Below are 27,097 nucleotides of genomic sequence, written 5' to 3' on the forward strand. Positions count from 1 at the left end.
TCAAGGGCCTGGGATGTTGTCCTCGAGGGTAGGATGAAGGATCTGAGATCCTTCCATGCCAAGACTCGCTTTGTTCCTGATCAGTTTCATATATTCCAAGGTCATATATTTGCTATTCATTCACCTCCGAGGGGGCAAAGAATGGGGAGGAAGAAGGTTTTAAGTCAGAGAGCTGTGGGATGAAAAGGGGGTCAATCTGTGGATCATTTAGGAAGCGTCTTCCATGTGCCAGGCGCTGTTAGATGCTGGGGCAGGAAGGCATATTGCAAAGATGGACACATGCCATCCCCACCACAGAAACTCTCAGTACCCTAAGCTGGATACAAAGCTGAGCTTGGGAGAGTAATGAACTCCTAGAGAGCAGAAAACAGGGTCAGGCATCCAGAAGAGGATTGGCAGTTGCCTTCTAAATGGTTAACTCAAGAATTAGTCTTCCCCGTAGTAGGAATATCAGCTCTACCAAGTGACGGTGGTAAAACAGTAACAGTTATTTTAGCTACTGTCAAGATAAAATGAACGATATTTGCCTGTTTTATGAGTGGTTCAAGGTTATCCTTTCTCCTCTCTGTTCCCTGTCCTCCCCCAACCAAACCAGACACCCAACTGATTTGTCCCCGATGGCTGCCTGCGATTACTGTCCTAATTTGTTCTCTCTTCATCTGCTACAAACTGCCTCTTTTCTGTCCCTTCTGATAAAGCAAGATCTCTGAGGGACTTCTGAAGCTGTTTTTGTACCATGCAGAAGTGCATTAACTGGAATTCCTGTGTGTGTGTGTGTCTATAAACCCCCTAGTCTTCTCAGTGTGAGATCACCTTCAGGAACGGCGTCATGTCGATGTGCAGCTGACGCGTGTGAACTTCTCTTCTGTCTGAACACATCAGCCCTTTATTTATACAACTTGGAGGCTCTCCTGTCTTCTGAGCTGCTGCCTCCAAGGACTGCTGGGCTCCCTGCGAAGAGAAGCAGAAAGCCCAACGTTCATAGGAATGATACACAGTGTGACAAGAGCTCGTCCGAATCCCCAAATATTTATAGAAAGCCATTCTTCATCGTTGGAACACTCATTGTAACACCTATTTTTACCATGGAAGACACAGGGGATCCATATGTATAGAGAATAACCCGAGTTTGGTTAATAATTCATACCTGGGGTCGGCGTAATGGTAAAGTGGGAAAAGGGACCTTATTATGTTCGAGGGTAGTACTCATTTTATTTAATCCTCTCAACAGTCTTGTGAGGCACGTATTGTTATTCCCGTTTTGCAGATGAGGAACTGGAGGCTCTGGGAGGTTAAGTTACTTGCCCAAAGCCATACAGCTGTTAAACGGTAGAGCCGGAATCATGGACTGCCTGAAACTCCTGTTTTAATGAGGTCTTTTTTGATACATCTACAGCTTCTACGAATAGTTATCACACCTGCCTTGCAGCAAATAAAGTTATATCAAGATTCCAGTTTATTTCCAAATTTAAAATGTATTTGATGTGTTAGAAAGGGTGATTTGAACAAATCTAGCAGAGAAGGAAGAATGGGCCGTTGGAGGAGTCTGGGAGGCCCTGGGGGCTCTCCCATCTCCTGTCGCCACAACATGCAAATGGTGTCATGCCTCAGAGCACGACAAAGTATAATCTGAACTTGCTTTCCAGCCCATGCCCCATACTGCAACCTAGGTGATCTTTCTGGATGCAAACTGGACCACATCATTCTTCAAAGGTCCTTACCCTCAGGATGAAGGCCAACCTTCTTAAAAGGCTTATAAGACCCTTCCTGCCTGGCCCTGGACTATCTTTCCTATCTCATTCCGTCATTCAACAAAGATTTATTGAATGCTTGTTCTATGCCCAGGAGAGAGGATATGGCAGTGTAAGAAGCAGACAGAAGTCTTCACTCTCAAGAAAACTGCACATACATCCTACTGAGGGGGAAGAGATAATAAGCGAAAGGGTGGAACATAAGTAATGTCTGAAGGTGATTCGTGATGTAGAGAAAAATAAAGCAGAGGGGAGTGAGGAGTAGCTGGCGAGGGTGGGTGGAGGTGGCAATTTTAAGCAGTCAAGGGCCCTCTTCCCACCTGCCCTGGCAAGAGAACACTGTTAGCGCAGAGCCCGCAAGAAGGCGAGGGAAGTTTCTGTGGGGCTCTCTGCAGGAAGTTTTGACCTCGCTGTGGAAACAGCAAGTTCAGAGGGCTAACATCAACACTGACCCTTGCTTCAGTTCCTGGAGCAAGGCTGCCCGCGTGCCCTTCCCTCCCCGGGAAACACACCCCTCCCTTCTAACTCCTCTGCATCCTTCAGGTCTGGCTCATCTGTGCTTCCCATGACAACCCAGAGAACTGAGCCCTTCCCACCGCTGCCCAGAGTGACACTCATGCTTGTACAGCCACCTCTCCTCTGCACTAGACTGTAAGCTCCATGAGGGCAGGAACCACAACTATGCTGTTTCCAAGTAGCTGCAGTACCCAGCACAGAGTCTGGAAATGAATACACACTTGATACATACTTTCAGAACAAGAGGAATGATAACATTACTGGCAAGCTACATGTTATGGCCCAACTTAGTTAAAATAGGGAGGGCAAGATTCTGCACGCGGCAAGGAAGATCCCGTGTGCCGGAACTAAGACCCGGCACAGAGAAATAGAGAGAGAGAGAGAGAGAGAAAGAAAGAAAAAAAGAAATAGAAAAAAAATTTAAAAAAAAATGAGGGCAAGAAAGACAGCTTTCCAGGAAGCATGTGCTGACCTCCAGAGGCCTGTCCTCTGCATAGCACTGGCTCCTCATTCCCAAAGAGGAAAGTTACTTGTTATTTGTCAGGGCTGATTTCCTGGGGTCACATACATTAGTGTGCCATGAGATCACCCTGGGTGTGGATTTGATCATTTCCATATTTTCAGGAGACTAACTCACGGATGGCTGTCTCTCTGGGCATAACTCTCCTTCCCATCACATTTATATTACTTTTAAGTGTTAATGATGAATTAACAGTTCGTGGGTCCCCACAAGCAGCCATCATTCCGATGAACACCCACACCCTTTTCCTTTGTTTTGAAATGTGGCTAGAGATAAAGATTCTTCTGGACAAATACATATCCAAGTTTTTGTCATCTCAGCTACATATCTGATTCGCTTCTCAGAGTGAGACCTCCCCTCCCTGTTTCTAGATCAAATGAAAGCGTTTGGTCCAAACAAGAATCAGACAAAGTATTTCAAGCTTTCTAGCTTCCGAAACCAAGCATGAATCACTGGGTGGAGTAATAGAAATCAGACAATACTGATTTGAGGGAAATTTCTCTATTATCTCTAAGAGAAGATTTTGTGTTAGGTCGGAGGACAAAAGGCACAGCCAAGACTAGTTCCAATGGCTGGAATTACTTTAACTCCTTATGTGGGGCTCAGATTAAAGAGTGGAGAGTTGAGAGGCTTTGAGAAAAGTCTCTCCAAATCACTTGACCTATAAATCGTTTGATAAAACAATTCTCTTGATTATATGGCTCATCTCCCTAACATTAAGGGGGCATCAATTCTGGCTTGATGGAATGTTTCCAATGAAGGCTCTATAGTCACTGGAATGTGCAGTACTGTTTTTGCTTATTATGATCAAGTATTCTAACAAACACATGATAGTGAAAGGGGGTTTGGGAGATGGGAGGAAAGAAGATTAAATACTTAAAGAGGTTTCTGGGAGGTAGTGGTAAGAGGAGAGAAAGAAAGTTGAAAGCAGGAAAGAAAGCTATGCATTGGGGTGGTTTTTCATTTCACTTTATTCATTTAACTGATATTTATTGAGTGCTACTGTGTGTGTCATACAAACAAACACATGAATAAGCAGAATGATTTTAGATGGTGATAAATCTATGAAGACAATGAAATGGTGACAGGATGGAGTTTGGTGGGGGAGGGGATGGGGTTTGCCTTTGGGTGATCAGGGAAGGCCTCGCTAGGGAAGTGACATTTGAGCAGAGAGCTGGGTGACAAGAAGGGGCCAGTCCTGGAAGGATCTATCTTTAGCAGTCAGTGTAGCCTGTATCTGATTATTCGGAGGGGTTCTTTGAAAAGGAAAGTAGAATTCCTGATATCTAGACCTGTTCTGCCCCAGTCTTCTGACCCCATCCCGGACCCTGTGAGGTACCCCTCTGTTTTCTAGATGGTAGAGCCATCATAATCAACGCTTGTAGCTCTTAAAGATGGCAGGATAAATAGTAAGAGGGAGTTAAGGCCTCAGGGAGCAGAGGGGAGAAGAAAACACCAAGAAAGGGAAGGAAACCAGGGCAAGTAGAAGAAAGTGGAGACGCCTGAAGCTGTTTCGTTTTTTTCTGTGTACGCTTCAGTGGGAATGATTACGAAACTGATGGAAGGGTGAAATGCTTAGCAGAAAATCAAAACCCATTCCTTCACCTACATTGTATTGTAAATACTTTAATATTATTATGTTCTGCTAAAAACACCTGGAAGCCTTTCTCTTCAGGGAATGAAACAATAAAGATTAATTTGGTAAATCTGATTTGAATTGCACAGAAGCCGTTGTGTAAGTGCTTGGCATTTTAAAAGTTACCTGACATTTAAAAGGAGATGACTGTTAACGAATTTAAGAGCTAATCTTATGCTCCGACAGACTGAGCCATGGGACCTCCAGGTTTACTATCTTGCTGTAAACATAATGTGATTCACTTGAAAGCCAGAACAAAAGAGAGCTATCGGCTGTTTACTAATATCCATTTGCACACATATATAATGTAGTAAAACTAACAGAGGACGTCCATTAAACAAAATACATATCATTTCCTTTCTTATTCTTGGATTACACTATCTGAGCTACAAACTCAAGGAGAAACCCTCTCTCCAATAATTTTTCCTCCGCCTTTCAAGTTGTGTATTTTGAAGGGTCACCAGCATGGGTTGGCTCTGAAGTCACTGGAACGTCTTACCTTAAGAAGGAAAGGAGATTCTAAATCCAAGCAGCTAGATCTCCACCTACGGGTCCCACAGAGCCACCACAGACACAGATCTGTCGCAGGCAGCTCTTTACTTCTCCTACTCCTTTCTAATTGGGGTTCCCCATCCCGGTAGCTGCGGCTTCGTGGTTCCAAGAAGAGCTATGGTCCCTCATTAAGGAGGCTGCAACACTCTCGCTGTCTGTCTCCCACACAGCTCACAGCTTCATTCTGCCTGAGAGCAAGCTGCCAAGAGTCTCTGGGAACCTGTGGGCAAGCTGAGCTGGAGGAGGAAAACAGAAGGAAGGAGGGCCTCTGTAGCCAAGACCTGAAATACACTACACACCCCACCATTATCTTAATGCATGGAGAGTGGGGTCGGGAGGCCTTTGCTGAAACCCTCATGTGGTCCATCAAGTTGTCACATCAAACCTCTATGCACACAGGGTGTTTGTCCCCTCCTGTGAGCAAACAAAAGGAAAAGAGTCAGACAGTTCTTTGGACCACCGGGCCCCCCTCCTTGGCGAGAGTCTGTCCTTCCACTTTCCCGGAAGGTGAGGCTCCGGGTGGCTCTGGATCCCGGTGGGGATGTAGAAGTCACTGAGGGTGGGGACCAAATCCTAGAGAAGGTCACTCCTACCTGGCGCTAGGAGCTCAGGGGTCTGGCAAGTTCCCCTGCGCTTGGCCTTCCCAGGCCCTGTTATTTCTTGCTCTTGGCAGTCTGTGGAACTAAAAGTGGGCAGTAGGAATGGGGACATATGTGGGGCTGAGTGGGGCATGGAACTCTGCTGGACTCCCTACGACTGGGCTTACTGGGGAGGGATCTGAGTGGGCCAGGGGCTCTGTATACACTCTCAGCTCAGGTTGATATGGAGGGGACCCAGCACGTGCAAGGCCAGCCACCTGGCCACCCCCAGTCCCACTCTGAGAACTTCTCTCTGTTTAGGTTTCCCTGGCCTGGAGAAGCAGGAGAACTTTAGTCTTCAGAAGGCCAGATGGAACATCAGGATCTCAATTCAACAACCTGGTCTGCCTGCACGGCCTCTTTCTGAGGAGCAGACAGGACCCCAAACCACAGCGTGGTTCCATCCACCGTGCCTGTCTCCTGTGTTCATCCTGCTCATCTTGGCCACCTGACATCCTGGTCCACTTTTTATGTTCTCAAGGAAATTTGGTGCTGGTGAAATGGGCCGAGTGGACAGTTTTAGGAGGGCTCCACAAGGATGCGTGGTGGAGGTACAGTTTTGTTGGAAACCAGAGAAGAGCTTTCTTGTTCCCCTCCTGTCACGAATTTTAGTCTTCATCCACTTCATCCTCAACTCTATGGAAGGAGATTTTTACATCCTCCTAAACATTTACAAATTAGCCCAAGAGCTAGCAAACAGTGGACCAGGAAGAGAAACACAGCAATCTCTAGTCTTAACTTCTATGAGAGGCTCATGTGGTGACTTTTGTCAACTCGTTAAGCTTTCTGTGCCTCAGTTTCTCTACCTCAGTGTTTTTTTTTAAAATTCTTTTCTTTTTTTTTTTAAACCCCACATTTGTTTATTTATTTATTTTTTTGGCTGTCTTGGGTCTTCGTTTCGGGGGCCACTCTTCATCGCGGTGCGCGGGCCTCTCACTATTGCAGCCTCTCTTGTTGCAGAGCACAGGCTCCAGATGCGCAGGCTCAGTAGTTGTGGCTCACGGGCCTAGTTGCTCCGCAGCATGTGGGATCTTCCCAGACCAGGGCTCGAACCCATGTCCCCTGCATTAGCAGGCAGATTCTCAACCACTGCGCCACCAGGGAAGCCCTACCTCAGTGTTTTCTTCAAGGAACTTTTGAATAATGAAACCCAGGAGACTTAGACTTTAATTCCAAGGCTTCAACTATCCGGAAGTAAATCTTATCTAATTGACATTGTTCTAACTGATATTGTCCTCAGTTTAATTAAGTGCTTTGTTGACACAACAGAATCATTGTTTATCTGGCTTAGCAGAAGCTGGAGGAGAAAAAATTTAAGCCAAAACAGTGACCTCTTCTGCCCCAGGGGAGATAGAAACGAGCTTTTTCTGTGAGGGGGTGTCTGGCTACATTCAGGCCGGAACTCTGCCTGTATTTGAGAGATGACACATCGTATTTTAGACTTAGATGGGGAGATGGGAGGTGGTGGGGTGCAGGGTGGGAAATCTGAACAAGTCCCCAGCTCCTTCTAACCCCAAACTTTAACCCCAAACTGTGTGACTTCCTTGTTACATTGGCTCTGGTGTGACTTTTCCAATCTGACAACTGAGAGACAGGGAATCTCAACTTGCAAACTGATTTCATTGTAAAAAAAATGAAATTTTCACTAGAAAAAGAAATGTTACCTGTGGTGCTTTGATTCCCACATGGGCCCATAAAAACTGATCTAACCCATGATTTAGCTGGGCTAAGGAGCTGAACTAGTCCTGGTAATGCTGGAATAGCAGAGGGCTGGAAGAAGAGAAAGATATCCTTTTCTTTTCTGCCCCCTTCCCTTCCATTGCCCGCCTGTCCTCTGACCTCTCACTGTTCCTGGGCAGCCATGTGCTCAGGGAGTTGGGGCGCTGCTAGAGACGGGGTCCTCACTACGAAATTCTCTGCTTCACCCCCGCCCCTCCCCCTCCCCTCAGCCTTCAGCTGTGTTCCCTTAGGGGTAGGGAGAACAATTAAAAAACAATCCACAATGAGATATGAGAAACCCAAAGGAATCTGCAATAGGTAGAATTACATAAAGTAGTGAAACAAAATTCCAGACAGCATGGAGGATATTTGAGGTGTCTGGGCTTGGGGGTTGAGGGTGGGCGGAGTGGAGGAGCGGGGAAACGGTAGGTAGATTGACTTGTAGCCCTTTAAGTTATTCCTGCCATTCAAGCTTCTCCTCTTCTACATCTGCACCCTTAGATTGTATACAAGCTCCGAATTCTGTTTTATAATAGCTTTCAAGCAGAGGGCGAGGGGAGAGAATAATAATTCCTACTGTAATTTATCAGGATTGCCTAGTGACAACATTGTGCTAATCCTCTTCCATATGTTGTTTCATCTTATCATTGTCATGACCCCATGAGGAAGATATCATTGTCCTTTGTAGGTGAGGAAATTGAGCCTCAGAGAGGTTAAGTAACCTGCCTGAAACCACACAGTCAGTATGGAAGAAGCTGGGATCTAAAAGCAACTTTGTGGGATTCCCAAACCAGTAGGCCTTTTGGCAAGTGCAGGTAGCATGTTAAATGGGGCCCTGTCTGTCATGACATCTGTTTCCTCATCTGTAAATGACAATAACTGTACCTATCTCATAGGGCTGTTTTAAGGATTAAGGGAGATAATTCTAAATCCTGCACATAGAAAACCTCAAAATCATTGGCTGTTATGACCATTTAGAAAGACCCTCTTGATAATGGAGGGATAATTATTGAAGCTTATGATAGGTACATGGAGGTTCACTATACTATTCTCTCTACTTTTGCATGTATTTGAAATTTTCCATAATAAAAATAAAAAAGAAAATCAGGCACATATCATGTGTCTGGTTGGATCTAGTAGCCAACAGATCAATAAATACAGACTTACTGGAATAAATAATAGTTGCAGTGAAAATTCAACAAATAAAAGTCTCGACTTTGTAATTAAAAACAAGTCCCTCTCAGTAAGTTATCCTTAAATTGTCAATGGAGTTTTTGGTTTGACAAAGTAATCCTGTGGGTAAGATTGAGCCAGAAGATGAAGTTTGCTTAGATCTTCAAAAAAAACCTTTGAATCAAGTTCCCCAACCAAAGCTATTTACAAAACCAGGGAGAGCAGTGGGTGGGGTGATGGAGGGGCGGGCTGAGGGGGGAGAGCATGGAGCTGGGGACATGCTGTGCCATGCCTTTAGAAATGAGAAACAGGAGGATAGAAGGTGGGGAGGAAAGGGAACTTCTCCAGGTGAGGAGATGCTGATGGTTAATTCTCCCAGGCATCCCTGCTAGACCCAGTCTCACTTATCAGCCTCCGAAAAGATGTCCAAGCAGGATGCCTAGTGACACATCCAGTCTGCACAAGACCCAAAGCTTCTCAGAGACTGAAACACCAAATCATGGCAACCAACAGCAAGAAGTATTCTGAGATGGTGCGAGGTGTTAGAGAAACGGCAGCTGAACTTCTGTATCATTTCACTGGAAAGAAAAGAAGTGCAATCTCCAAATCCTACTTAGAGGCTTTTTTCCATCCAGGACATGGACCTTAATGTCAATAAGAGATTTATTTGTCAAATTTTCTTTTTTTGAGGAGCTACCGTGTGCCAAGAACTGTCCTAAACATGTGAGATGCTAGGGTGAATAAAGCAGAATAAGAAAAAAAAAAGTCTGTCTTTAAAGAGTAGTAGCTTCTCTTAGAAAACAGCAAAAAAGTTCAACAAAAGGCAGGGTATGGTTCAGAAGGACACTGAAACAAAAGGCTTCCTTTGTACCTTGCACAAAAACTTAGTGTGTCTACAGGTGTTCTGTTTTTCTCCTGAAAGAAGAAGGCTGAAAGGGGAGATGAACACCATCTGTGAAACCACCAAAGAAACAGATGGGGTAAACACAGGTTTATTCAACCTAAATCCTTGGCGCACTAGAATTACAGGCTACTCTTTGAAGTCCAAAAGAGGTAAATTTAGGACACATAAGATCAAATATGAATTTATACTGTCATAAACTCATGAAACCTGAACTCAAGAGACAGGTCGAAAGAGAAGTGGCTTTGTGAAATGGGAAAAGGGGACATAATTTTTGTTTAACAGGATTTTTAGGACACTACCAAAGTTCTAATCCCCACAAAGCAAAAAAAACAAAACCCAAGATAAAGCAAGTGAGAAAGGATGTTTGCTTTCCCTAACAAAGGGAGAAAACCGACAATGTCAAAACTCGTGAGATGGTTTCTTATTTTAAACAAAGAGATGCAATGATTCTTGGGGAATCTAATTGAAGTGTGAGCTTCTACTTTGATACTCTTTACTGACAACCTCTCTGCCCTGACAACTTCATAAACCAGTGGGCTCAGGGCCAGTCTTGTCCCAAGCTTACATAGATGGATCTGAATGGATTAGAGAGTTTCATACTTTGAGATCCAGACTTTTCAGAAAAACAGGTGAATTTGTTGCCTCCCACCCCCACCAAAGTCTAGGATCAGAGGGATAAAATGCTGAAAAGGGGTTAAGATCCTTAGGAGGAGCATTCTGATGGTCTTACCCAATAATCTAATAAAAACCTAATTAATGTTAAATAATTTCAACTAACAGTAGTTAAAAAATAATGGCACTATGGTGTTGACCCTTGTTTCGCTTGCTGTATACTTGTTGTTTACTGTGACTCCTCATCATTTTAAGCTAGACTTGAATAAAACCAGCTCTCCTCATGATTGATTTTTCCTCCTTACAGGGAGAATTTTGAAAAAAAAAAAAGTAAAACAATGACAAACCAGGAAGACAAAATAAAAACAAAAGACTCAACCCAACATAGTCATAATTTCAAACGAGCATGACAATTTCAAACGAGCATGACTGCACTTTTTTGCAAGCATTATTTGCAAGTCTTTATAGATACAGTATTTTTTGTACATAGTTGCAGTCATAACTGACATCACTTTGATTTCTACTTTTAAAATGAAATCGGTAGTTTGCAATGTGGGGTTGGGCTGGGGTGTGTGTGATTTTCGCCTTCCAGGGGACGTTTGGCAAGGACTGGAGACATTTTTTTTTTTTTTTGCGGTACGCGGGCCTCTCACTGTTGTGGCCTCTCCTGCTGCGCAGCACAGGCTCCGGACGCGCAGGCTCAGCGGCCATGGCTCACGGGCCCAGCCGCTCCGTGGCATGTGGGATCTTCCCGGACCGGGGCATGAACCCGTGTCCCTTGCATCGGCAGGCGGACTCTCAACCACTGCGCCACCAGGGAAGCGCTCTGGAGACATTTCTGACTGTCACCAATCGGGGGGTTGTGCTACTGGCATCTAGTGGGTAGAGGCTAGGGATGCTGCTCAACATCCTATTGATACAATGCACAGGAAAGCTCCCCACAACAAAGACTATCTGGCTCAAGACGGCAATGGTGAGAAACCATGTGTTAAACCTTTTGTATTAAATCACAGTATCTAGGATGAACAAGCATCATTTTTTAATGCCTGAATTAAACCCCTCACAATTTAGTCATTTCTCTGGCTGTTTCCAGTTTTTCTCTATTATAAATACTGCTGCAATGGACATCTTCACTCACTTTTTTTCTGCTGAATTATTTCCTTAGGATAAATTCCCGGAAGTCAGAAATACTGAATCAATGGGTATGAATATTTTTTCATGTTTTGCAAGTCATATTGCCATTTTGCTTTACAAGCAGATTGAACCAAATTACAACCCACCAGAAGTGTATAAATGTACCAGTTTTACCAAAAACTCATCAGTTCTGGGTGTTACCATGAAAAAAAGGTGAGAGGAGGCACACATCTCAAATATAAAATGGTACCTCCAGTTCGCCTCAGTTTGAATTTAAATTGCTACTCAGGATGAATATTGTTTCCACATTTGTTTTCTATTACTATTATTTTTGATATGAATTGTTTATGTCTTTTGCTTATTTTTCTAACTGGTTTCAATGTTTTTCTTTTAAAATTTAATGGGGGGCCTCCCTGGTGGCGCAAGTGGTTGAGAGTCCGCCTGCCGATGCAGGGGATACGGGTTCGTGCCCCGGTCTGGGAGGATCCCATATGCCGCGGAGCGGCTGGGCCCGTGAGCCATGGCCGCTGAGCCTGCGCGTCCGGAGCCTGCGCGTCCGGAGCCTGTGCTCCGCAACGGGGGAGGCCACAACAGTGAGAGGCCCGCATACCGCAAAAAAAAAAAAAAAAAAAAAATTTAATGGGATCTTTACCAAGTGTAGATAGTAATGCTGCTGTAGTTAATTCAATTATAATTATTTTTCTTTTTTTTTTAAGTTTACCTCCCCCTCCCCCCTCCCCCACTCAGAATAGATATGTTAACACTTCCTGCTAGACTTTTCATTTACAATTTTAATACTCTTTTTAGGTGCTGGTCACTTCACCCAACCTTTCACCTCTATCTACATAGAGAGGCCCTGGGGAAAAGGAAAGGCTTCTCTAGTGATTGATGTCAGCCACCGAGGTTAAGAGCAGTGATCGGTCTCTGACTGTATCCCCGGAACTAATTTCCCTTAATCAAATGAAACTCCTTAAGAGGAGCCACAAGGCGGAAAAGAAAATATATGTGAAGGAGAATACCAAATTCTGTGAGGAGTTTGAAGGACCTGCGTTAAAAAAAAAGGGCACCATACCTTTAGGAGTTCAGAACTGGCAATGCTCCACATGCTGCTATTAATATGCAAAAAATGCCTTCATAAATACTTGATTCTGTTCACAGTGGGGAGGCAGTTCATTTGAAAGAGGAAATGGGAGCTTGGAGTTGAGACATGTCTGCTTGTCTTCTTTTTCTTTTTTTATTTCTCTTTTCATCTCCACATTTCCCCTTGTAGGTTTCTTCCCCCTCCTCCAACTCCTAGGAAGTTGTTGATGTCAGTGACTACGCATTTCTATTTATGGATTTGCCGCTGAGGCCCTGATTCTCGGCCAGGTGCGGAAGAGGTGGCTCAGGCGCGAGTCCCACGGTCTGCCATCCTGTGTCGGGGGGCGGGAGCCCTCCTCCTCCTCCCTGCTCACGCCCGCAGCGCCGACCTCCGCTTCGGAAACGCACAGCGGAGGTTTTAAAATCCAACCAGTAGGGGGCACCAGAGGCGGCCTCCAGAACCCAGTAAATCCCGGAAGCCAGTCACGTCTGCAAAGCGCTGTCTGGCTTTCTTTCTCACCCGCCCGTCAGAAATGGGTTTCCAAATCGAGGTATGTGACTTCTCGATAAAGCATGGTGATAACAACATATCCCACCTTTGGGTTTTTTGTTTTTGTTTTTTCCCTCGCAGCTAGCACACTGATAAAAAAGTAAAGGTATTTTGTGTGACCGAACTCCTAATATGGTCAGACCCCAGTGAAGGGAGGGAGGGGGTGAGTCGGGGGTGGCGGGGGGCATTAATGGAAAGGAAAAAAGAGCAGAAACTGCTGATGCTGATAAAGATCAATCCTAGCCTGCCTCAGAGTTGGAGGGCCACAGTGGAAGGAATCCACTGAGTGTGCCAGTGGCCCATCAGGGTACGTAAACGAAATCTGCTGGGCAGAAATTTGTTTATGAATCCTTCCAGATGATTTACAGTAAACATGAAATTAGTCATTTACGTGGAATAGGTTGAGGAAGTAGGGAAAACTGAAGTCAGTGATTAATCTAGTGAAGAGCCGTTAGCCTCAAGAAGTAAGGGGGAGGGGGAGGCAGGGGGGACACCGACCCCTCCCCGACCCCACCCCCCTTTCTCTGTGTTTGGGGGCTGGTGGGGCTTCCTATACGTTTCCTCAGATGGCTTTGCTTTGGGGGCTACTACAAAAGGAAATAAGACTACTGCGACTTGAATAAACCAACTGGTGGGAACAGCCCTCCTCCTTTCACGAGGGAGGAACAGGCAATGACCCGCGGGAGCTGGTTTGCCATGGCTGCGTTTTGGGGTACGCGAGCCTCTCACTGTTGTGGCCTCTCCCGTTGCGGAGCACGGGCTCCGGACGCGCAGGCTCAGCGACCATGGCTCATGGGCCCAGCCGCTCCGCGGCATGTGGGATCTTTCAGGACCGGGGCACGAACCCGTGTCCCCTGCATCGGCAGGCGGACTCTCAACCACTGCGCCACCAGGGAAGCCCTGAGCCACTCTTTTATTGCAGGTGATATGAGGTCTCCTGGAATACAACCACGGGGCTGTGTGAATTTGGAGAGTTTAGGGTTTATGAGGTATTTGAAAGGCCTTTGCAGTTGTGGAATTATCGAACGTCAGCACATTTTCCTCAGTCACAGACTCTCTTGAAAAAGAAAACCTTCTAGATCCCTTATAAAGGGTGTCTTCAAAGCAGGCACGTAAAACAAAAACAAAAACATGCAAATGTTGGTTCTGTGGTTCCTCAGTAGCGGTAAGGGTCGACTGGGTTGTGTTTCAGTGCAGGGGAGGCCTGACCCGGGCCCAGGGTCCTAACAGAGAGAGCTCAGGTTCTTCCTCAGAACTGGCTAGGCACACACAGGAAAACAAAGCTACCTTTATTATTACTGTTTTTTTAATGAGTGTGAGGGAAGAGGAGAAAGTCAGGAAGTTGGAGATAAGGGAGAAACAGAGACCATGCGGGTGCCACCCCCAGTCCCACCACCCTGCTGTCGCCCAGCAGGGGGAGACCTGAGAGAGCCCTGGGCTGTGGGGCTTCCGCCCCAGCTTCTCCGAGACCCGGGAAGCTCTAGGAATTCCCCTGAGTTGTCTCTCTAGAGTGAATCTGAGGACAGTGCCAGCCTCAAAGCTTCAACTGAAGGAACAGATTTATAAATATTTGCGAACTTATGTCCTTTAACCACTAATGGATATTCTCTTTTTTTTTTTTTTAATTGGGCTCCTTTTACGTATCTGACATGGGCAAATGTTAAATCAACTTTGTTACATATTCTTTTTTTAAAAAAATTAATTTATTTATTTTTGGCTGTGTTGGGTCTTCGTTTCTGTGCGAGGGCTTTCTCTAGTTGTGGCGAGCGGGGGCCACTCTTCATCGCGATGCGTGGGCCTCTCACTATCGCGGCCTCTCTTGTGGCGGAGCACAGGCTCCAGATGCGCAGGCTCAGTAGTTGTGGCTCACGGGCCTCGTTGCTCCGCGGCATGTGGGATCTTCCCAGACCAGGGCTCGAATCCGTGTCCCCTGCATTGGCAGGCAGACTCTCAACCACTGCGCCATCAGGAAAGCCCGGTATTCTTAATCTATTCAGATAAAGCATTTTTTCCCTTTCTTCACAGTGCCCTTGCATTTTTTTCTTGATTGCTATTTTTTCCTCCCTATTAGGAATGAGAATTGGAGTAGAAAAATGGGCCCATTGGCACAAAGTCTTAGTGCCTACTGCCTCGATGGAGGATGCCTTTCTGTGTTTCCTTGTTCCCTTTTTGACTTTGCAGAAGTCGGGGAGGGGCCTATTCAGCTTATTTGCGCACACAAAGAGCCAGACAAAACAGTCCAAGTTGAGTTAAGACATTCCAAGTCTATGAGTTAAGGAACATTTGTGATTTTATAGTCTACTTGTCTCATTTAATTGATGAGGCAAATGAGGCCCAGAGAGGTGAAGAATCTCACCCAAGGTCACACAGCAAGTAGGGACAACAACCCCAAAGTCCAGTATCATGCTCATGCAGAGTCAGTACTGTACCTGCTTCTCTGGCTTTTGGGTCAAAGGTGAGGTTTCATTAAGATTCATGTGAAGATCAGTTCTGGATTCAGTGTTTGCTATGATGAAAATCAGAGAGAAAAGGGTCAAGGTTGTCAGACCTAGGTCTCATGAATTTTTATATATACCATACCCGTACATACCTAGCTCATATGTGTAAGATTGGAAACATACACATGCCTATGGCATTCATATTTACTCACCAAATAACACATGTAACCTCTACAGGCACAGTCTAAGTGCCACGTTAAATATAGTGTTGAAACTTTATATTCAAATTTCTTTTTTCTTGTTTTGGTTGCTCTTTAAAAGAACAAAGTACATTCTTTGTGCTACTAAAATTCAGATAAAGCTGAAATTAAGAAGGAAATATTGATGGAAAAAAATCTGCTGATCCTGTTGAATATAAATTTTGTATGATCCTACTTCACTGAGGTAGGAAAATGCTTCTGCAACCTTCCAGATAGAGAGATCAGAGACTTCCCTTTTCCCTCATGTTGTGGAAGGGCAACAGGAGAAGTGAAACATGAAGCAAACAAAGACAGAGGCCAAAAGGGGGCTGATGGGAGGGGACTAATAGAAATCATAGCGTTTACCCTGAAGCAGGCACTACACAGACACCGATATGTGGTTGGCGTGTAATCTGCACAACTCTCCTCCATGGTTGTGTTATCATACTCTCTATAGGTGTGGAAGCTGAGGCTCGAAAGATAAAGTAACCCACCCAAGGATGTACAACTAGTGAGGTTTTGAGTAAGGATTTGAGTCCAAGACTGCCTCACTCAAACCTCATGCTGCAAAGGGATAGGATTGATTTTGTTTTCCTTTTTTTCCCCTAAGAAAGTAAATTTAATGTTTATAAAGGAATGTTTATTTGAGGGACAGATTTAGCTAAGTGCATGGCTCCCCTGACAAGGATTTTAGTCTCTTGTGTGGGACCAGTGTTCAACAAAACGTTCTTTACATGCTTGCTACTCCTAAGTAGCTCTGTTAAGAGCCTGGCCATATGTGATGCTGCATCTTTGCCTCTTTGACCTAAAGCCTCTACTCCTTCCTTGTGGGCTGACCTTCCCTTTTCTGTTGTTTCTCAGCTGTTCTCATCTATCTTGTTTGAAAATGGCTTCTGCACAGATTTAAAACATTTCTTATTTAAGACAGCTGGGGAAACTGAGGCCCAGAGAGTGATTTCATGTGACTGACTCAAGGCCATACCTTGAAAGAGCACAAGCCCAGAACCTGAACCCAGACCTCCTGACTTAGCCTCTCCTACCCTCCCCTCCACCTCACACTGCCTCCTGTTAACCTCACTTGGTCTTGCCACATCACAGCTGCTTGGCCCGGATCCATCCTCTGCACAAATCCAGCCCAACAGAATTGTGTTGCGATGAGGTTCACTTCACTGTGGCTTGGAAGGAACCATGGGTCTCTTAGAAATGAAACTTATAAATTCTAATGCATAAGGAAAGTTCTTGCAACACCAGGAGAATGAATCAGTCAGCCAGAGTTCAAGAAATGTAAACACATTTTTAGATAGGAGACTGAAAAATTGCTTAAGACTTCTCCATTTCTTGGGTCAAGACCCTGGTAATTTACGGAGGTCCGAGCTGTCAAGGAGGAGACACAACTCAAACTGCATTCCTGGGAGATAAAGCAATGGGGGTGGTAAAACTTTCTCCCTGAACCATGTGGCAGAATCTACCCCTCTTATCAAGTTGAAGAAACGGACCCATCATCAACCAATGCAGGCAACTGGCTGTGAACACAGGCCTAGTTCTTTCCCATTATTCCGGAGCTGGTGTGTACATTCACAGACTACAGACAACACAACTTCCAGGCCTGCCTGAAACTTGGAGCTCAGAGTCTTTCTGTGATGAACATTTCTGCCACGAAAGAGATAAACAGAAAACACATTCTTTCCCTGGCCGCCCACCATCAGGCCTGAGTAGATTTTCAAACGCTAGCATTAATCTAGCCACAGGCTTTTAGCAAGGAGATAGCATTCCCACCAGATAATCAGGCGGTTTCAGAGATGACCCTTACTAGATGGGGTCTCATCCCAAACCTCTTCTGCCTTCTTCAAATCATGGGATCCTTCAGCAAACACTCAAAACTTGAAAAGCAGGAAAGAGCATCTGATGCTAGCATGGAATATGGGTGCCTTAAAATTTCCTTCTATTTCAGCCTATGTTGGCCGTGTTTAATTCCCAAGTTGTTTATTGTTTTAAATAAAAATGAAACATAGTCATATTTATTCCCATTGTTTCAGAATATTTATTTCCCTTGGTATAGGACGCTCATCTGATATCAAAATAGAGACTGAACTCCAGAAAGTCACCTTATCAGGCACAGTGGACCACCTGATTCCTTCCTAGATGCGTGTCAGGGCTTGTGAGAGAACATCAGACCTGCAGGCTCCAAAGTGGCCAAACATTTGGTAGGTACAAGGGCAGGAGCTATCAAAAGTGCTGGCAGGAGCCTCTAAATTATGTGTAGGGTCTTTTTCCACACATACCATTTCTGAGCCATGGATACCTTTTGACCACTAGTGTGCACTCATGGAACTCCCCCCATAACTTGCAGTAGTTCATCATTGAGGAGGGGATGTATCCATTGCCAAACAGATCTCAGAAAGTAACTTTGCTTTCTCACAGCTTTGCATGTGCACTTGCAGCAGAAGCCAATGGGAGGAGGCCTAAAAGTCAGCCTCTGTACCTTCGTGGTTTTGTATTTTTGGTCAAGAATGGAAAATGCAAATTCCAGATTGTTAAAAAAAAATTCTTCCCAGTAGAAAATAACCATAAAAGGAAGGATAATTCTGGTCCCTTTACATAGCCCTGCTGATCTTTCCTTCTTTACTTTATATAATAAGACTCAAGATGCCTATGACCTGTAGAGCTTTCATCATGTTATAATAAATCTTGAGCCTGTTTGTTTAATGCAGGAGATCAAGACCCAAGATGGCCTTTTGGTATTGTCATCATCAAATTATTGGAACAAGATTTAAGACCTTATTTATGCTACACATTTTCACTTTAAATCTTCCTGGTTGAGGAGGAGGGTGAGATGGGCATATCAAACAGTTGCTTAAGACCTGAGAAAGTCTCCAGCCTAAAGACATACCCCAGGGAGCTCTATTAAAGGAGCCAAGTAGATCTAGAAGATATGAGTCAGTCTGAATTTAAATATGGAAATGCCTAGTAAATAAAAGGACAATATTTTTCTTCCAATTTAGAATAACTTCTTTTACTTACTTATATCTTCTTAGACCAAGGCTTGCTCAGTCTCAAGAGTCTAGCTTTGGGAACACCAACTTCTCTCAAAAGTTCGTAAATTATTTTTTATGGAGAGGTCCAAAGGTACATGGCAGTTTACCAAGCCCCAAATGGAAGGAAAGCTAGATGACGGAATTGAAATTCGAGTTGTGTAGCAATAAAATATCAACTACACGAGAAACCCTCCAATCGATGTACATCATAGGATTAATAAGGTTACCTGTGGTGGAAGATGGTATGGAAGAAGGGAATTCAAAAAAGAGGCTGAAGGTAGAGCTACATGCAAAGCAGCCAATCAATTCAATTCAATATTCTGCAGAAAATATTGTTCTTGGTCACTTGCTCTCAAATGAGTATAGATATTTGGTCTCCCAGCCTCTGGTCTTACCCCCTTCAATCCATTCTCTACATAGCCGGGAGAGTCATTTCTCTAAAATAAAAATCTGGTTATGTCAATTTCTGTGTAAACAGGATCTCACAATCTTTAGGATAAATTCCTTAGTTGCTGCTTATGGGCCTTCATGATCTGGCTACTGCCTACCCCACCAGCTGTATTTCTCACTACTTCCTCCCCTACATGTACGTTGGGGTCCAGGCATTACAGGCTGCTTACATTTCTCCCATGCCACCATGTTCTCTAACCTTCATATGGTCCTTTTCCCTGGAGCATTCTTTCCTCTTTTCTACTTGGCTAGTTCCTACATATATCCTTAGAAACTCAGCTTAGGTGTCCTCTCCTTCCAAAAGCCTTCCTAAACTCTAGGCTGAGTTAGCCTGTGCTCATCCATAGCTCTCAGCACACTCCACGACTGTGGATGACTTTAAGGCATGGACTTTATCTCTCAACTGTATCCTTATGCCCAGCACATTATTTGGCATTAGTAGATGGTCAACTAGTGTTTGCTGAATGAATGAATGAGCAATCTTTATGTGCTCTGTAAAACAGACACACTAATTCTTTCTATCGGACATGTTCTGATGCTGGTGTCTTCATTAATTGTCAAATGAATAATTGCTAGGAATGAAGACAACAGCAAATGTAAATCCTTAGGCCACAGGGAGATGTGTGAAAGAAGCAAGAGAGAAAGCAGGAGGAAAAGTATCCTTAAGAAAAGCCTCATGCTTCTTCATGGTCTTTTTGATGAAAAGATAACACAAATGTCTGAAGAGTGATGAAACAGAAGACAGTATTTATGGATTACTATTTAATAAAAGTTATTTTTTGATCACTCTGACAGAACAAAACTTAATATTCTCAGCTTTATTATAGTTGAGAAATATAGCTGATATATACACACACAGACATCTTGAAATCCATACCAGCTTTAAAATGCATTGTGCTGGACTTCCCTGGTGACGCAGTGGTTGAGAGTCTGCCTGCTGTTGCAGGGGACGTGGGTTCATGCCCCGGTCCAGGAAGATCCCACATGCCGCGGAGCGGCTGGGCCCGTGAGCCATGACCACTGAGCCTGCGCGTCCGGAGCCTGTGCTCCGCAATGGGAGAGGCCGTGACAGTGAGAGGCCCGCGTACCACAAAAAAAAAAAAAAAAGAAAATAAAAAGCATTGTGCTAAGCACGACTTCACTGCTTCAGCAAGGTCCTGATCCCTCATGCATATCATACACTAAATGGACAGTGGATCCTGGCTTTAGGAGGGACACATCCTGAGAGTTTCAAGAGTCCTTAGATTTGTGAATACCCCTAGTGTGTATTCATATGACCAGTAAAACTAAAGTAGAAATGAAAAAGGAGGGGGAGTTCTTCAGACTCTTAATGAGTTGATAGATAAAGGATTAGAGTGATTTATAAAACTATTTTTTGGCAGAGAATCATCAAATTGTTAGACCACTTCATTTTCTCTTAGTTCCATCACCAGTCCCAGCAATTGGCCTACTTTATAGGGCCATTATAAAAAGAATCAGGGGATGGGGGTGGGGAGGAGGGATAAATTGTGGGATTGGGGCTGACATATACATACTACTATATATAAAATAGATAACTGACAATAACCTGCTCTATAGCACAGGAAACTCTACTCAGTACTCTATAATTGCCTACATGGGAAAAAAGTCTTAAAAAAACCAAAAAACAAAAACAGAAGTAGAGTCATAGATGTGGAAACAAACGTAATGGTTACCAGGACATGGGGGAGGGGAAGAGATAAATTGGGAGGTTGGGATTGACATATACACACTACTATATGTAAAATAGATAACTAATAAGAACCTACTGTATAGCATAGGGAACTCTACTCAATACTTTGTAATGGCCTACATGGGAAAAGAATCTAAAAAAAGAGTGGATGTATGTATATGTATAACTGATTCACTTTGCTGTATACATGAAACTAACACAACATTGTAAATCAACTATACTCCAATAAAAAATTTTAAAAAATCAATGTTCTTCTTTTTTAAAAAATAACTTCACAAGAGCTCTTGCACATGTTACAGTGAATACAGACCACAACGCTGAGGTTGGCTGGGTGTATTCAGTAGCTTAGTGATGGTCTTCTGTCTCCCAGCCTCGCCATATCTATGATTTGACTTCCTGCCTCTGTAAAATGACAAACTGTATGTGTCTCTGACTTCTGAAGTCATTTGCAAATAGTCAAAACTGGCTTTCAAGTCCACAAATACCCAAAGTCTGCCATCTATATAATTTTTAAAAATTCTATCATTTCTATCTGAAAATATTCCTTGGGGCAGAGATCAAGATGGCAGAAGAGAAGGACATGGAGCTTACCTCCTCCCACAAATACATCAAAAATACATCTAATGTGAAACAATTCTCACAGACTACCTACTGAAAATATTCCTTAAGAACAAAAGACCAAAAAGAAAACAAAAAGTTGTAAAAGCTGTATAGATTCCAATGAAGAGATTTTTTTGTTTGTTTTTGTTTTTTTGTGGTATGCGGGCCTCTCACTGATGTGGCCTCTCCCGTTGCGGAACACAGGCTCCGGACACGCAGGCCTTAGTAGCCATGGCTCATGGGCCTATCCGCTCCGCGGCATGCGGGATCTTCCCGGACTGGGGAACGAACCCATGTCCCTTTCATTGGCAGGCGGACTCTCAACCACTGCACCACCAGGGAAGCCCAAAGAGATGTTTTAAACTGCTGTTTGAAGAAGAACTACAATCCTGCAGCCTGTAGAACAAAAACCACATTCACAGGAAGATAGACAAGATGAAAAGGCAGAGGGCTATGTACCAGATGAAGGAACAAGATAAAACCCCAGAAAAACAACTAAATGAAGTGGAGATAGGCAACCTTCCAGAAAAAGAATTCAAAATAATGATAGTGAAGATGATACAGGACCTCGGAAAAAGAATGGAGGCAAAGATTGAGAAGATGCAAGAAATGTTTAACAAAGACCTAGAAGAATTAAAGAACAAACAAACAGAGATGAACAATACAATAACTGAAATGAAAACTACACTAGAAGGAATCAACAGCAGAATAACTGAGGCAGAAGAACAGATAAGTGACCTGGAAGACAGAATGGTGGAATTCACTGCTGGGGAACAGAATAAAGAAAAAAGAATGAAAAGAAATGAAGACAGCCTAAGAGACCTCTGGGACAACACTAAACACAACAACATTTGTGTTATAGGGGTCCCAGAAGGAGAAGAGAGAAAGGACCCAAGAAAATATTTGAAGAGATTATAGTCAAAAACTTCCCTAACATGGGAAAGGAAATAGCCACCCAAGTCCAGGAAGCACAGAGAGTTCCATACAGGATAAACCCAAGGAGAAACACGCCGAGACACATAATAATCAAATTGGCAAAAATTAAAGACAAAGAAAAATTATTGAAAGCAGCAAGGAGAAAACAACAAATAACATACAAGGTAACTCCCATAAGGTTAACAGCTGATTTCTCAGCAGAAATTCTAAAAGCCAGAAGGGAGTGGCATGATATACTTAAAGTGATGAAAGGGAAGAACCTACAACCAAGATTACTCTACCCGACAAGGATCTCATTCAGATTCGATGGAGACATCAAAAGCTTTACAGACAAGCAAAAGCTAAGAGAATTCAGCACCACCCAACCAGCTCTACAACAAATGCTAAAGGAACTTCTCTAAGTGGGAAACACAAGAGAAGAAAAGGACCTATAAAAGGAAACCCAAAACAATTAAGAAAATGGTCATAGGAACATACATATGGATAATTACCTTAAACGTGAATGGATTAAATGCTCCAACCAAAGGACACAGGCTTGCTGAATGGATACAACAGCAAGACCCATATATATGCTGTCTCCAAGAGATCCACTTCAGACCTAGGGACACGTACAGACTGAAAGTGAGAGGATGGAAAAAGATATTCCATGCAAATGGAAATCAAAAGAAAGCTGGAGTAGCAATACTCATATCAGATAAAATAGACTTTAAAATAAAGAATGTTACAAGAGACAAGGAAGGACACTACATAATGATCAAGGGATCAATCCAAGAAGAAGATATAGCAATTATATATGCACCCAACATAGGAGCACCTCAATACATAAGGCAACTGCTAACAGCTATAAAAGAGGAAATCAACAGTAACACAATAATAGTGGGGGACTTTAACACCTCACTTACACCAATGGACAGATCATCCAAAATGAAAATAAATAAGGAAACAGAAGCTTTAAATGACACAATAGACCAGATAGATTTAATTGATATTTATAGGACATTCCATCCAAAAGCAGCAGATTACAGTTTCTTCTCAAGTGCGCACAGAACATTCTCCAGGATAGATCACATCTTGGGTCACAAATCAAGCCTCAATAAATTTAAGAAAATTGAAATCATATCAAGCATCTTTTCTGATCACAACGCTATGAGATTAGAAATCAATTACAGGGAAAAAAAAGTAAAAACACAAACACATGGAGGCTAAACAATACGTTACTAAATAACCGAGAGATCACTGAAGAAATCAAAGAGGAAATCAAAAAATACCTAGAGATAAATGACAATGAAAACATGAAGATCCAAAACCTATGGGATGCAGCAAGTGCAGTTCTAAGAGGGAAGTTTATAGCTATACAAGCCAACCTCAAGAAACAAGAAAAATCTCAAGTAAACAATCTAACCTTACACCTAAAGGAACTAGCGAAAGAAGAACAAACAAAACCCAAAGTTAGCAGAAGGAAAGAAATCATAAAGATCAGAGCAGAAATAAATGAAATAGAAACAAAGAAAACAATAGCAAAGATCAATAAAACTAAAAGCTGGTTCTTTGAGAAGATAAACAAAATTGATATATCGTTAGCCAGACTCATCAAGAAAAAGAGGGAGAGGACTCAAATCAATAAAATAAGAAATGAGAAAGGAGGAGTTACAGCAGACACTGCAGAAATACAAAGCATCCTAAGAGACTACTACAAGCAACTCTATGCCAATAAAATGGACAACCTGGAAGAAATGGACAAATTCTTAGAAAGGTATAACCTTCCAAGACTGAACCAGGAAGAAATAGAAAATATGAACAGACCAATCACAAGTAATGAAATTGAAACTGTGATTAAAAGTCTTCCAACAAAGTCCAGCACCAGATGGCTTCACAGGTGCATTCTATCAAACATTTAGAGAAGAGCTAACACCCATCCTTCTCAAACTCTTCCAGAAAATTGCAGAGGAAGGAACACTCCCAAACTCATTCTATGAGGCCACCATCACCCTGATACCAAAACCAGGCAAAGATACTACAAAAAAAGAAAATTACAGACCAATATCACTGATGAATATAGTTGCAAAAATCCTCAACAAAATACTAGCAAACAGAATCCAACAACACATTAAAAGGATCATACACCATGATCAAGTGGGATTTATCCCAGGGATGCAAGGATTCTTCAGTATATGCAAATCAATCAATGTGATACACCATCTTAACAAATTGAAGAAGAAAAACCATATAATCATCTCAATAGATGCAGAAAAAGCTTTTGACGAAATTCAACACCCATTTATGATAAAAACTTTCCAGAAAGTGGGCATAGAAGGAACCTACCTCAACATACTAAAGGCCATATACAACAAACCCACTGCAAACATCATTCTGAATGCTGAAAAACTGAAAGAATTTCCTCTAAGATCAGGAACGAGACAAGGAGGACCTAATGAAACTTAAAAGCTTTTGCACAGTAAAGGAAACCATAAACAAGATGAAAAGACAACCCTCAGAATGGGAGAAAATATTTGCAAACGAATCAACAGACAAAAGATTAATCTCCAAAATATATAAACAGCTCATGAAGCTCAATATTAAAAAAACAAACAACCCAATCCAAAAATGGGCAGAAGACCTAAATAGACATTTCTCCAAAGAAGACATACAGATAGCCATGAAGCACATGAAAAGCTGTTCAACATCACTAATTATTAGAGAAATGCAAATCAAAACTACAATGAGGTATCACCTCACACCAGTTAGGATGGCCATCATCAGAAAATCTACAAACAACAAATGCTGGAGAGGGTGTGGAGAAAAGGGAACCCTCTTGCACTGTTGGTGGGAATGCAAATTGATACAGCCACTATGGAGAACAGTATGGAGGTTCCTTAAAAAACTAAAAACAGAATTACCACATGACCCAGCAATCCCACTACTGGGCATATACCCAGAGAAAACCATAACTCAAAAAGACATGCACCGCAATGTTCATTGCAGCACTATTTACAATAGCCAGGTCATGGAAGCAACCTAAATGCCCACCGACAGACGAATGGATAAAGAAGAAGTGGTACATATATACAAGGGAGTAATACTCAGCCATAAAAAGGAACTAAACTGGGTCATTTGTTGAGATGTGGATGGATCTAGAGACTGTCATACAGAGTGAAATAAGTCAGAAAGGGAAAAACAAATATCGTATATTAACACATATATGTGGAACCTAGAAAGATGGTACAGATGAACCGGTTTGCAGGGCAGCAATTGAGACACAGATGTAGAGAAGAAACGTATGGACACCAAGGGGGGAAAGTGGTGGGGGACGGTGGTGGTGGTGTGATGAATTGGGAGATTGGGATTGACATATATACACTGATGTGTATAAAACTGATGACTAGTAAGAACCTGCTGTATAAAAAAACAAATAAAATTAAATTAAAAAATTAAAAAAAAATCCAAGGGGAAAGTGAAGTTTAGAGAGGTGTTGAGTTGTGATCCCCTGGAAGACTGTTGGAAGAATCTCTCCTATTCTCTCTGTCTTGTGTGTTTGTGTGTGTGTATGTGTTTGTGTGCGTGTGCTTGTTTGAGGGTCTTCTAAATATCTAAATTAAAAAAATAAAAAATAAATTGCTTTTTGAACTCAATTCCAGAGGGTATCTGGTATTTTCAGAGTAGTGTTATATCCATTTTCTTACAAACAAATGGGGAGTGTTAAGCTCAAAGAGATGTAAGAATTTTTTGTTGAGGTCTTTGAGCCAATCAAGGGAACAGATAAGTTTCCTCTATTCTAAGCCCTGAAGCAGGTATTCTGTGCTTATATGGGTAGTCCCATTGCAATGGGGAGTTATTTAACAGATATAGATGTTCAGTTTTGCAAGATGAAAGAGTTCTGGAGACTGGTTACACAGCAACATGAATCTACTGAACACTACTGAACCATACACTTAAAAATTGTTAAGATGGCAAATTTTATGTTATGTGTATTTTACCACAATTAAAAAAGAAGATGTTAGGGGATAGGAGATGAGGAATTGTGCTCCAGGCAAAGGGAACTGTGTGTTCAAAAGCTTGGAAATGAGAAAGAGATTTGCATTAGCCTAAGGCCATTTAGTTACTAGGAGTAGAGAAAACAAGGAATAAAAGTTTTCTTTCCCTTTCCTGGATATAAAGCTTGCCATGGGGCAATTCTGAAATAGCTCAAGTTTGTCTTTGTCACTTTACCATTTCCCTTTATGTTCTTTTCTCTGTGTGCCTCTTTTTCCATATAGCTAATATTCTTCTGTTCATACAAGCCCTCCAGGGTACCCCAACAGGCAGGTATGTTTCCACCCTTAAGACTCTACTTACTCCCAAATTATCCACCTCTGTTCCCATCCCATCAGAATTTTTAGTCCCTCAGAGCAGCTGTTTTCAGCTAGGTTGCAAGAGGACAGCCATCTGATTCAATACATTTTTACTGAAGTGTGAATGATTGTTAGCTTCTCAGAAGTATCAGCTTTTTAAGAGACTACTTCAGAATTCAAAGTGAATCTATTATTAGTGAGACTTTAATAGGAGAATGAAGTGAAACTGTAACATTTTCAGCCATATTAGGAAGGATATTTTTGGTCTGGAGAGCTACCCTGTAAACAGGCCTATCTAGCTTGATAATCTGTCTTAGGAGTTTGGTTCTTCCAAACTGTTTCTACTGGGTTTCAGCTTCTCCCCATATCTCTAAAAGTTGCAAATCATTTTCAGTGTTACCCACAAAAGGGTGTCTGAGGCTAAGTAAGGGGAATTGGAGGGAAAAAAGGATGTGCAACAGAAGTCATTTATGAGTATGAGTCATTATGAAATCAGGAACTTCCTAAAGTCTCACATATTGTCAGATGGAAATGTGCCTGTTTATTTCATTATTTTTTAATTTCATTGAAGTATA

At 42.7% G+C, this 27,097-nt stretch overlaps 1 protein-coding gene across 1 annotated transcript in view; it reads right to left on the minus strand.

The window, feature by feature from the left end:
- Positions 1 to 27,097, minus strand: part of KIAA2012 (KIAA2012 ortholog) — a 120,686-nt gene that overhangs the window by 43,552 nt on the left and 50,037 nt on the right. Inside the window, 2 exon segments of the mRNA XM_060106674.1 lie at positions 814 to 951; positions 15,215 to 15,291. Coding sequence (XP_059962657.1) covers positions 814 to 951; positions 15,215 to 15,291 — 215 coding nt within the window.

Source organism: Mesoplodon densirostris, chromosome 8 (assembly GCF_025265405.1).
Source record: "Mesoplodon densirostris isolate mMesDen1 chromosome 8, mMesDen1 primary haplotype, whole genome shotgun sequence".
Lineage (NCBI taxonomy): Eukaryota > Metazoa > Chordata > Mammalia > Artiodactyla > Ziphiidae > Mesoplodon > Mesoplodon densirostris.